Raw genomic sequence first — 12,772 nt, forward strand, 5'->3', positions numbered from 1 at the left:
AGATATATTATGGCGCAGTATTAACAGTGTTTATGATTGCTGTCATAGAACTGCAGAGTTCAGCAAGGTTAAGGTGAGGAAGCTTTTCCTTAGCCTGCTGGTGCTGAAATGGAGAGTCCTGTAGCACCTGAGGAGGGAAATAGCATAGTTATAGTATATATCATAGTTTAGTATGTTCAAAAAAGTCATAGTATAGTGTGTTGAAAAAAGTGATAAAAAAGTCATAGTATAGTATGTTGAAAAAAGGGATAAGAAAGTCATAGTGTAGTATGTTGAAAAAAGTGATAAAAAAGTCATAGTATAGTATGTTGAAAAAAATTATAAAAAAGTCATAGTATAGTATGTTGAAAAAAGTCATAGTATAGTATGTCAAAAAAAAGTGATTAAAAAGTCATAATATAGTATGTCGACAAAATTTATAAAAAGTCATAGAATAGTATGTCAAAAAAGTTGATATAGAAAGTCATAGTATAGTATGTCGAAAAAAGTGATAAAAAGTCACAGTATAGTATGTTGAAAAAAGTGATATAGAAAGTCATAGTATAGTATGTCGAAAAAAATTATAAAAAAAATTCATAGTATAGTATATCGCAAAAAGTGATATAGAAAGTCATAGTATAGTATGTCAACAAAATTTATAAAAAGTCATAGTATAGTATGTCGAAAAAATTTATAAAAAAAGTCAAAGTATAGTACATCGAAAAAAAGTTTAAAAAAAGTCATGGTATAGTATGTCGAAAAAAATTATAAAAAACAGTCATAGTACAGTATGTTGAAAAAAGTGATGGGCGCCCGGATAGCTCAGTTGGTGGAGCGGGTGCCCACCTGTGGAGGTTTGTGCCTAGACGCGGCTGGCCAGGGTTCGACTCCGACCTGCAGCCCTTTGCTGCATGTCGTTCCCCCTCTCTCTCCTCTTTCATGTCTTCAGCTGTCCTGTCGAAATAAAGGCCTAGAATGCCCAAAGAAATAATCTAAAAAAAAAAAAAAGAAAAAAGTGATAAAAAAAAATCATAGTATAGTATGTCGCAAAAGGTGATAAAAAAGTCACAGTACAGTATGTTGAAAAAAATTATAAAAAAAAGTCATAGTATAGCATGTCGAAAAAAGTATTGAAAAGGTCATAGCGTAGTATGTCGAAAAAAAATTGTAAAATAAGTCAAAGTATAGTATATCGAAAAAAGTGATAAAAAGTCATAGTATAGTATGTCAACAAAAGTGATAAATAAGTCATAGTATACTATGCCGAAAAAATGTATAAAGAAAGTCATATTAAGTCGTAATATATGTATTGCGAAAAAAGTCATAAAAAGGTCATACATTATAAATTAAAAAGTCATAAAAAGTCATAGTATTTGTTACATCCTGTAGCTAGGGGTATCAGGACATAAACATAAAACCAGGTGTAATTGGTATTTGAAAGGAAATTTATTTTGAATAAGGAAATTTAACAAAGGAGCTTACAAAAAGGAAAAATGAGCCGGTGGGTGCTGTGGAAATAAACAACAGAATATAACAAAAAGAGATCCTCAAAAGGAAGACTATTTCTAGACTTATAAGACAACAAGGTTAAACAAAAATCCTCTCTAACTAAAGTACTTTTACAAAACAAAACGTAATACACACAGCACCCCTGAACCTAGTGTGACTAAACAATCAACCTGTTAAATGCAAAGATGGAATCAGTTTTTAAAACTCAAGCCTTGGCCCACTTCCTGACTCTCACAAACACTTTCATTTCACAAATGAATCTGGTCTGGCAGCTACCCTCAGCTGCAATCAATCAGGCTTTTTAAGTTGGAGGCAGCCTTCCTCAATTGGCTGGTCAGTGGTGGCATGCCGCACCAATCAGCTTCTTCCTCCAGGAACTGGGCGGGACTTCTTTTGACCATCCAATCTGCAGCACGGGATGGCTCAGTCTGCTTTGCATCTCACAAATCACTCAAATAAACACACACATTAAACACACACAGGAGGATGCCGACGACAGCCGTAACAGTTTTGTATATGTAAAATAAATACAAAAAAATGATAGCATAGTCATAAAAACGTCATAGTATAGTATTGCAAAAAAGTCACTAAAACATCATAGTAGTATGTCGGAAAAAAAGTTATACTAGTAGGACGAATAAATTGATAAAAAAAAGTCAAAGTATAGTATGTCGAAAAAAGTGATAAAAAAAAAGTCGTAGTACAGTTTGTAAAAGAAAGTGATAAAAAAGTCATAGTTTCTTTGCAACTCTTGACCTACTTGCCCACCTCCTATACACCTTTCTCACGTTGTAGATGTTCGAATATTTTTCTGTATAGTATGTCGAAAAAAGTCGTACAGAATCATAGTATATGTTAATAAAGTCATAGTATGTCGAAAAAAAGTCATAAAAAGTCACACAAAAAACGTCATAGTATAGCATGTCAAAAAAATAAAAGTCATAGTATAGCATGTCAAAAAAAAAGTCATATTTTCAACGAGTCATCAGGACCTTGCAGCCACATTAAGTATGCCTCATGGTGTACAATTGAGAAGCTCACATGCACAGGTTACTTGAACATGGAGGCATTGTGGGATGTGCTCGCTGAGCAGAATGTCTCCAAAGTGGTTGTTTTATATATATATATATATATATCTGACCTTAAGCATGGAATGCATCTCTACATAATTAGCAGCAAAATGTTCCTTTACACTAAGAAATGACTGTATATCTGTATGACTGTATGGCTTTTGTTGATCATAAATACATTTCTCTAACATCACCTCTCTCAGTAGAGCTCATACATGCATCCCACATGCACCTAATGAGCACATGACCTTGGTGCTGGTAGGTTTAGACAAGCTCCTGCAGTCCTTCCCCCATTCAGTCGTTCATTTATTCCCCCAAAGACCACAAGCAGCCAAAACCCCCCAACACACCATGGTCTCTTCTAATGTCATACCTGAAGCAGGAGTGCCATACAAAGATCTCCTATGAGTCTCCCTTTTGACACAAGTACTGAGCTGTTAGGTGTGTGTATATGTGTGACGATAAAGTGAACGTGTGACCAACATTGTGAGTGTTTACGCCAGGGTTTTAACCAGGAGCTGCATGTGTCTAAGATTTGCCTGGAAATGTCTTTCTGTTTCTCCACTTCATCGCAAAGGCCTAATGTAGTGATTACTAATAGCTTGATTATAAACACTTCAAATTATTGCTTAATCAGTTAATGAGGCTGAGAGAGACAACAATGTGTATTCAGAAGCTAGGGACAACACTTAAAAAAAGAAGAAGAAAGCTGTTTCTGCTAGGTGAATAGGGGAAACGCAATAGTCCACAATTGGCAATTAACTCATTTTAATCAGCCAGCAATGGCCCTTAATTAAGTTATTTTTGTGATGTGTGCTCATGTGTGTAAAAACAACTCCAAAAAACAGCCTGGACAAATCAACTTAATGTATTGTTTGCATATTCCACATTTGTTGTTAGACCCTAATCATTATTAATAATAAATACACAAAAACATGAAATAGACTAAAGACAATCTATACTGTTAAGCAAACGAGGCCCCTCTTACACACACATAACCTCACTGTAATGGTGAGGCAGAGTGGTGGAGCCATTGCAGAGGTGCAGTTTCTCTAATGGCTGCAGGATACTGGCTCCAAGAAATCCCAGTATGTGTTGAAATCAGTGGGAAACTCCTCCAACTTCTCTCTCAAAATACAAGTAATTATTTATTTTTTCCACTAGTAGTTCAGGTCTCAATAATTAATTTTACATCTGCCAATGTGTGTCACAGTGGGGATTGTGAGATCATTGTTCCATGATAATGAGGCTCAAAGACAAAAATGCTTTGGGGGTGTTTGCTTGATTGACAGGTGCCTGTCATAGGGCGCCCTGGAGCTTTCTGCTGGCTCCCTTGGGTGATGTCGATGGCATGATGTCCATGTTTCTAGGACATTAGTTACATGAGATACAGTGTAGTGGCAGGCGTTTCCAGCTGAATCCCTCTTTTGGTCACACCAACATACACATGCTGCACCCTGCACTCAGCAGCAGATTTGTTTAGAGTTAAGTTCATCTTTCCCTGTTAAACATAGTGCTTTATAATTTATTTGTCATAGTCCTTATTCAGCTCCGGAAAAGGTTGCTCTGGAAAAGTTTGACGAATCAGAAGGCGTTGAGTCCATATCATCCCGATGGATAAAGTCCAGAGGTTTTATCATCCCATGCTGGAGTTCCCTGGAACAAATAGTATGCTGTTAGACATCTAGGATATACAATTGTACAATATAATTACATATATAACTACAAAAGCTAATTCAAATGTATGTCACTAGTGACTCATACAATCATTATATTTGTTTTTCAGGTTAAGACTACATAATACAAACAGCCAAGCATTATTATGCATTCTAGACTGATTAAATCATGTAAAACAACCCAATTTCCTAACAGAGTACAGTTGTATTGAGTACAAGAAGCTGACTGATAAAATAACCATGTTCTGCAACTTCAGAATAGAGCGTGATTCGTGTTTTCTCTTACCCTTACCCTGAAATCTGTTTCACAACAGCTACAGAGGGTAACACTAAATTGGAGTCTTTGTGTCCACTCTCTCTTCTCCTGTCTCTTTCACACTGCTCTGCTACATTCGTCGTGTCCCTGGAGATGCGATGTTATGAGCGAAGCTTGAAGAAACAGTAGGGGTTGTGCAACAGTGTCCACCCTGGAGCAGAGATTCCTAAGCCACTGACATCTTTACAATGACATCATGTTTCTACCAAGTTCCAACATCCTAAAACAATGGAGCATACAGTTCTGAAGCTGTACTGTATGACCAATGTACTAGAAAAAATAAGGAGTGTTTCATAGACATTTGAAGATCGGCCTACAAATGCTCTGTTTCACACTGTACACTGAGAATATCGGAACAGGGAGAAACAGACGTTAGGTCAGTTAATACAGGAATATTTCTCTTTCAACCTTACCCCTAGCAGGCAAAAATAATCAAATGCATGGCAACAAAGTCCATAATGGATTAACTAGGTAAATTATACATGAATAATAATAAGTGCAAGTAGTGTCTCTGATCACACACGTGCCAGTTTTAGTGGTTTCAGTTTTAGACAGATAACCAAAACTCAGTAGTTTTGTTTGAGACCACATTATTGCTCTTGGTGGTGTGCTATTGTGAGTGTGATTTTAAAAAAAATCTGATATATGCTTGAAGGAAGACATGCAGAGTTGAATAGGGATATTTAAGAAAGCCAAAAAGGTAAGTATCTAAAGCATTAAGGATCTACAGTTTATTTTCTGTTTAATAAATAGTAAGTAAGTAATTAAATAAGTAAAGTGTATTTGTATAGCACCTTTCACAGATAAAAATCACAAAGTGCTTCACAATAAAATGCAATACAACACAAGAAGTCACAATATAAGCAAATTGAAATACAAATAGAAAACATAACAAACAGCCATAAAAGCCCCTCAACTAAGTAAAAGCCTGCTTGAACAGCAGAGACTTCAGCTGCTTTTTAAAAGATTCGACAGAATCCACACAGCGTAGCGGGAGAGGCAAGTCATTCCACAGCCTAGGAGCCACTGCTTGGAATGACCGATATGACGAAATGACCACCGTAAAAACTTTCAATGTTGCTTCTTTTGCCCACTGTCTATATCTCAGTCAACAACAAAACATAATCTAACACACCTGCAACAAAACAAAATTCCCACTGGATGTCCTAATATTGAATCTAGCTACAGGCAGGACTTGCTTACAGTTTGAATAAATAATGTACACAAACTGCTGCAGTCTCCAGGCTTGTGTTTTACAAGTCAGCGATGCTCAGCAGCACAAACGCAATCCAGGTAGTTCCCTGACCACTGGTAAGTAGGTAATAGGGACTTAGATTAATGAAAATGTCATCAAAACTGTCATAGTATGTCACAAAACAATTCATAAAATAAGTCATAGTATAGTATGTCATAACATTGTCATAAAATAAGTCATAGTATGGCATATAAAGTCATAAATAAAAGTAATGGTATTGCATTGTTATTTAAAAGTCATAAAATGTCATAGCATAGTATGCCATAACACAATTCATAATGTAGTATAGTACGGTGAAAATGTCACAAAAAGTCATAGCATAGTGCCATGATAAAGTATGTCATAAAAAATATAATACATCCTAAAAAGTCCAAGTATAGTTAGCTATTAAAAAGTCATAAAAAAGTCATAGTATAGTATGTTACAAAAGTCATAATAAAAATGCATACAATCACAATCTTTATAATCTGTGTAAAATAATCTGACCAGATGCTGAGATATTTTCAACATACTATTGCTTCACAGAAAGATCTCTGTTTTAAGCCCTGACAAAATTCCTTTACTGCTGTGTCATATGGGTGATATCAGGGATTCAATCTGTCATCCAATCCCCTTTGACTCAGCCACAGCTACAATCGTGCAAGGGGTAAAGCTTTAGTGTGGGAGTGTGTGTGTGTGTGTCTCCTCCACCCCTACAACCTACTGCCAACTGTCTGTGTGTGTGTGTGTGTGTGTGTGTGTGTGTGTGTGTGTGTGTGTGTGTGTGTGTGTGTGGTACTGTCATACTGGGCCTCTCTGACCATGTATTGTGCATTGTATAAAATAAAATGTAAATCTAAAGTTTAGAGAGACTGGGTGTGAGATTTATGCATTGTGTGTACGCCTTAAGAGATGCCTTGGCCCTTAATGTGATGTTGTGTTTGTGCTTTCTGACTAGTGTAATAAACCCGTCTGAGTGTGCATTTGTAATTGCCCATTTCCAATATTGCATGGAGGAGTGAACAAAACACAGGGGGTTTTAGCTCCTTAACACGAGCTGAAAACCACGCTCTTGTGCCCTCAGAGCCTATCTCCTTTACTTCTCCTCTTTTTCGTCTGCTGGGTGTAATGAATACAGCAGCACAGAGGCCAAATGCGGCGAGTCTGCAAGCTAATGGGTTGTGTGTATGATGAATTAACTTTGGCTAACCCAGACATAAAGGGAACAGGCAATAAAAAGCATACACACACTCCACCTGACAGTTTGTGTATGGAAGCTTTGTGCCTCTCATGCTGATCATTAAAGGATTCCAACCTGATTCAAAATAGCAGCCTCGTTCAGTTGGACAATGATATACCCACTGTGTCTGATGCTAACAATTAATGGGGCCAATTTCTAGGTAATGAAACAACAGCTGTGCATTTAGGAGCATTAGCGTGCCCATTTATTAAATGAACACTGTCATTGTGTTACTTCTATCCCTTCCTTCCTGTCTTCCATTGCTTTCCGTCTCTCCTTCCCTTACTTCCTGCTGATGTGGAAGTTGGAAACCTGAATCGTGTCGTTCTGCTTTTCGCTGTCAGGAGGAGAAACCAGTGCATCAGTGCAACAGCTCTACTCAGCAGCATAAGGATTTTCACAACAGTGAATATCGCTATCTCACAACATCATCTGAGGCCAGGGGACCTGGCTTAGCTCTTAAACTGTCTGTGCTTCTTAGCCTATCAACACTGACTGGCAGAAGCTAAAGCAGTGTTCAGCACACCCAAAAAAACCATATTGGCATATCTTAATATAATCTTTATAGACAAGTGAAATAAGTACTTTTTATGTGATTTGACAGGAGCTGAATTCAGGGGGAACTGATTCAAATGAGGAAAATAATTAGGCTGTTTGAGAAAAGAGAAGTGTGTAGCATCTCTATTGGTGATGCAAGTGAAACATCCTAATTGTCCACCACCCACATGCACTCTGCTTATTGCAAGTGGTGCTAGTGAGGTAGGCTTCATTTCTATAAGCATACCGACAGCTATAAAGCTGACGAGAACACACACACACACACACACACACACACACACACACACACACACACACACACACACACACACACACACACACACACACACACACACACACACACACACACACACACAGTGCGTGGCACTATCTTTGTGGGGACCCATCATTGACATAATGCATTCCCTAGCCCCTTACCCTAACCTTAACCATCACAACTAAATGCCTAACCTTAACCCTTACCCTAACCATAACTTAATTCTAACCCTAATCCTAAAACCAAGTCTTAACCCTCAACAGCCCTTTAAAGTTGTGGGGTCCAGCATTTTGGCCCCACAAAGCTGTCCGGACCCCACAATTATACTGTATTCCTGGTTTTTAAACAAGAACACACACACACACACACACACACACACACACACACACACACAAAGACCTACGCTTGTGCCTGTAGACTGCGGAGGAAGTTGTCAATGTGATCCTGTGGCATGTCCCCGTCCAGGTGAGCCAGGTAGGTGTAGAGTTGGCCGAAGGTGTTGAACGGGATTCTCGCAGCGCCACCCTCGTCATCCTCTGTCAGGATCTCACAGGCAAACTTCAGAGAACTCACAAGGGTCTGACAAAATATTTCCAGAGACACGGAGAAGTAGACAATGGGATTGTGTGAAAAACAACAGACACACGTCAACAAACATACCTTCAGCATTTAAGGACGATCACACACACACACTAGCTCACGGACAGTTACAAAAAAAAAACAGCCTAATCAGTGTAGAACATGACTGCCCTCATGTGGTTAAAGTGTTCAACAGCCTCATACACAGCAGCATCCTTCCCAAGAAAAACTCCTGGCAATGAGTACATAATGTTGTTCATGCTGAGCTGCATTTGCTTCTGCATAATCTAAGTCATCACCTGCAAAGTTCATCTTCTAGAAATTCTTTAATCTGTCTCTACTGCTCTATCTGCAACTTTAAAACCATTGGCTTAAAAGCATTGCAAAGATTCAAGCAGTCAGAGAAGGATTTATCTCTGGAGCCTGGGGACCGTGATGGAGAACTCTGGATCACGGATTTCTGGATCTAGTCTAAACACTAGAAAACTAGACTGTGAGATGAACAAAAAAAAAGACTTCTACGATCTCCAGCTGTGCTCTGCCTCACAGTAGGTTTTAAGGCTCAAAGGAAGTGGTATAAAGTGGTGTTAGAATTTATATCTGGCCTCATGTAACATCTCACCCCTCCCAGAGCACTGCAGCCCAGGGCGAAAAAATCCATCCAGTTAATGTCTGAGCCAAAGCTTCCCAGCGACAGCAGGGTCTCCAGCTGATCCATGGGTAGACACAGACCCTTCCATTTCTTCTGCAGTTCCTCCTTGCTGCATGTTTGACTGGGGGACAGCTACGATTGGGTGGAGGGAGTGGAGGGTTAGTAGAGATTAGACGAAAAAATTAGGCTATCTACTTTACCAGATGACTGTAAAAAATACAGAGTAATTATTCCGTATTATTTGTTGTAATAAACTGCAGTTGTGGATCCGGGGAAACAGGCAGCCATGCATACTAATGATCTGTTTATCAGCAAGATTTTCTTACTTCTTCGTATGGGAAGCTATTTAGTTAAAGCCCGAGACACACAGAGCCGATAATCGGCCGTCGGACAGTCTGGCGAGGACAGTGACTCGAGTCTGTTCGGTGTGTTCCGTGCCGTCGTCCGTCCGAGGGGCCGTCAGCCTTCATTTTGGCCAATTTGACATGTATAATCGGAAAGCGGGCACTGCCGGCAGTCAGACTCAAATGACCCATCTGATTGGTGGAGTGCTAACCCGGAAACGAAGAGCGGGATGACCGTGACTAGAGTCTCTCAAAATCTGACGAAAATCTTTTAAACTGACCTTTGTTGATCTGAAATGAAGACAGATTCAGCAACTGCATGGCCTATTTCTCGCTGAAAATGCTTTCAGAAACACGTTTCGGTGAACTATTTTAGTACAATATGAGATCGTATTATGAACAAGCCACCATGACAGTCTGGCTTTGAATTTCTGGAGAAACCAGACCCACGTGACGCATTCGTCCAATCAGCTGCCGGTTTTCATTTTTGGGCAACAATACAGATTAGCGCCGCCTGCTGTTATGGAGACGTATTACGTCTCGTAGCTTTGATGTGTTCCGAGGCACTTTTTTGACCAACTCGGGGAGACTGATCAGTCCAACTGCCTTATCTGCCGACGGTCGGCCGTCTGGTTGGTGTGTCACGACCTTAAGACACAGCAAGGATAGATACATATGATGCCAGTAGATGCCCCAGGTGAGAAAAAAAATAGGTTTACAATAATATTAAACTTTAATGATTCAAATGGGGTAACAGCACCACACCAATATGCAGATACACACAAAATAAAAGTGTAAGCAAATATGGATAATAAACTTAATGCAACAAATAATAACAAGGTACAGTAATCAATTACAGAATGTAGCATGCACAGGACAACAATATGAAGCAAACAATTATTTGATCAGTTTAATGGGGTGTGGTCCTGCTGTAAAGAAAGTACCTGTTTATGGAGAATCTTCAGTAGACCTGGAGACAGCCCAGTGTCTGTCTTCTGGGTGGCAACATTCATCTCCAGCCTGTCCTTGACAGGCAGACACTCTCCTTTAGACAGCGCACTGAAGTAACTGGAAAAAACACACACACACACACACACACACACACACACACACACACACACACACAGTATATATGTAAACACTGTGCTTAGCTTCCCTCTGCTTGTCACTCATCTCCCCTGCTTCCTAAGCATGCCAATCAAATAAAGTGATAGAGGCAGACTATGTAAAATAAAGCACACATTGGCATTAGCCCAACTGAATGAGTTCTCACGAGGGCCTTTAGTTGAATAAATCATGTGTTGTAGTTTTCCCTGTCTGAAGTTTACCAATATTCTTACTGTGCTTACTTCACAGTTTAAATACTGTTTGCTGTGAATTTAGAGGCAGCATGACTTTCAGCATCCCTGAGAGGCAACAGAGCCTGGTGTTACTTTAATAGCATATAAACATCTTGTAACCCAGGAGACATTTGAATTGTTTTTGTTTCACCATATGGTTCACTTTATTGCCTTTTGCTGTAAACCCTGCCAAGATAATAACAGATGATATGACAGTCCTTTGGGGTACAAAAAAACCCCCAATATATTTAAATTTCATCCAGTACTTTAAAGTACTTTTTCTTTGTTGGAAAAAAGGCAGATAACCGCTGCAGAAACAGAAGCCCCTGGGATCCAATTACACCCAGTCAATGTAAAGATGAGAGATGCACAGGTGAAAAGGGCCTGCCTTTTCATAGAGTGATGCTGCCTGGAGACACTGTTTATAGGATTGTTTAAGAGATCAAGATTGAAATAAAACATAATAACATCTACCCTCTACTGAACCACCACTGACAGAGATTAAAACTTACGCCGCAGACCAGAGCAGCAAATCCTTGGGCTGTGTACGGATGGCTGCCTTAGTGAAGTTTTTGAGGATGTCTGGCAGCTGGGGAGGGATGTTGATTTGCTGGGCACAGTACATTGTGTCTGGAAGAGGCATGGCTGCAATCTAAAACATCGCAATATAGTCCAATTAGCAGATAAGATCTAGCAGATTTAAGAGAAAAAGTGGCAGCTCACTGGGCTGGCCACCTAAAACTAGTGACAATAACCACCCCATTAACATAATGAAATGGTTCTGGGTCTTCTGACTTAGTAAGTTTAAGAGGAATATGGAGGTACGTGTTTCATGAGATACAGTACAAGCCCAAAAAAGCTACATATAGGCTATGTGTATCTTTTTATTATACAGAACTATGATACAAAATAGAACTGTATGATAAAAGGAGCCATGTTGGCGAACATCCCGCAATGAATACAGTTTTGTTATCATCAATTAGGTAAAGTTGCTTAGCTAAATGAGAAATACAGCAAGAAAGTAAAAGGCCGAGAATAAATGTGTCTGAATCTGGCATTAGCCACCCGAAAAATGTAGCCAAGTTAACGTTAACATTTTACAGTAAATTGCAGAAGCTGCTCGGCGAATAAAGCAACAGAGTTAATAATGTTAGAAACAAGAAACCTTAGTTAACGTTAAATGTAGCTAGCTAGCTAGCTGTTAATACATGAACGTTCCTTAACGTAAAATGGGCTCTTTTAGTCATAGGTTACCGTCCATTTAGCTAGCTAAATTGGCAAATATTGGCATAAAGCCAAGGCATTTCTGACTAATTTGACCTGTCAGAATATCTTGAGTTTTACCAAATGTAACGTCGACGTTACCTGGATTGTTGAACAATGAATGCAGACAAAAATGCGGAAAGATTGGCTAAAATATGGGTGGCCGGCTCAAATAATGTAAAAGTAGCAGTTGATGTCATGGATGTATTAAGAGAACGGTTAATGTGTGTATCGCAACAACGTCGCATAGCAACAGCGTTCTTCTTCTGTTTTCAAGGGCAGCTGTAATGCTGCGTGAAGCGCACTACCGCCTCCTTCTGCTAAGGAGAGGACAAAGGATATTTCACTTATCAAGCTGTTGGACATATAAAATGACAATAATTACAAAATAATTTAACTTCTAACTCTTGCAAAGATGAATCAAAAAAACTTAAAAGCTTATTTAATACCACTTAAGACATTGGCATTGATGCATCATGTTCCCAAGAAACTGATCCTGTTTTATCCGGAACAACTTAAAAATGTGTCTTGTGAAGCAGACACTCTTTCCCATAGGAACTAGTTATACACTGAATTTTTAAAACTCGTTTGACAAAGTATTTCAAAAAGGTTACTTGCTTGTGCAATTTCCAGGGAAATGGATACAGGGCCTGCTATGATAATGTTAACATACAGTAAACAGTACCACAGAAGTGGTACAACTGCTGCACCATATATGTATCTTCATCATAGACTGAATACAACTAGATCTTCATT

The 12,772-nt window shown here is 39.0% G+C and overlaps 1 protein-coding gene across 1 annotated transcript; it reads right to left on the minus strand.

The window, feature by feature from the left end:
- Window positions 1-3,361: 3,361 nt before the first annotated feature.
- ropn1l (rhophilin associated tail protein 1-like) lies at window positions 3,362-11,396 on the minus strand. The gene is made up of 5 exons (XM_078280596.1): window positions 11,266-11,396; window positions 10,358-10,481; window positions 9,040-9,201; window positions 8,242-8,417; window positions 3,362-4,214 (listed from the first exon to the last, which is right to left on the minus strand). The coding sequence occupies exons 1-5, from the start codon at window positions 11,394-11,396 to the stop codon at window positions 4,100-4,102; spliced, it is 708 nt and encodes a 235-aa protein (XP_078136722.1). The 3' UTR covers window positions 3,362-4,099.
- Between the last annotated feature and the right edge of the window lie 1,376 nt (window positions 11,397-12,772).

The sequence above is a fragment of the Sander vitreus genome, chromosome 22, assembly GCF_031162955.1.
Source record: "Sander vitreus isolate 19-12246 chromosome 22, sanVit1, whole genome shotgun sequence".
NCBI classification, from domain to species: Eukaryota; Metazoa; Chordata; class Actinopteri; order Perciformes; family Percidae; genus Sander; species Sander vitreus.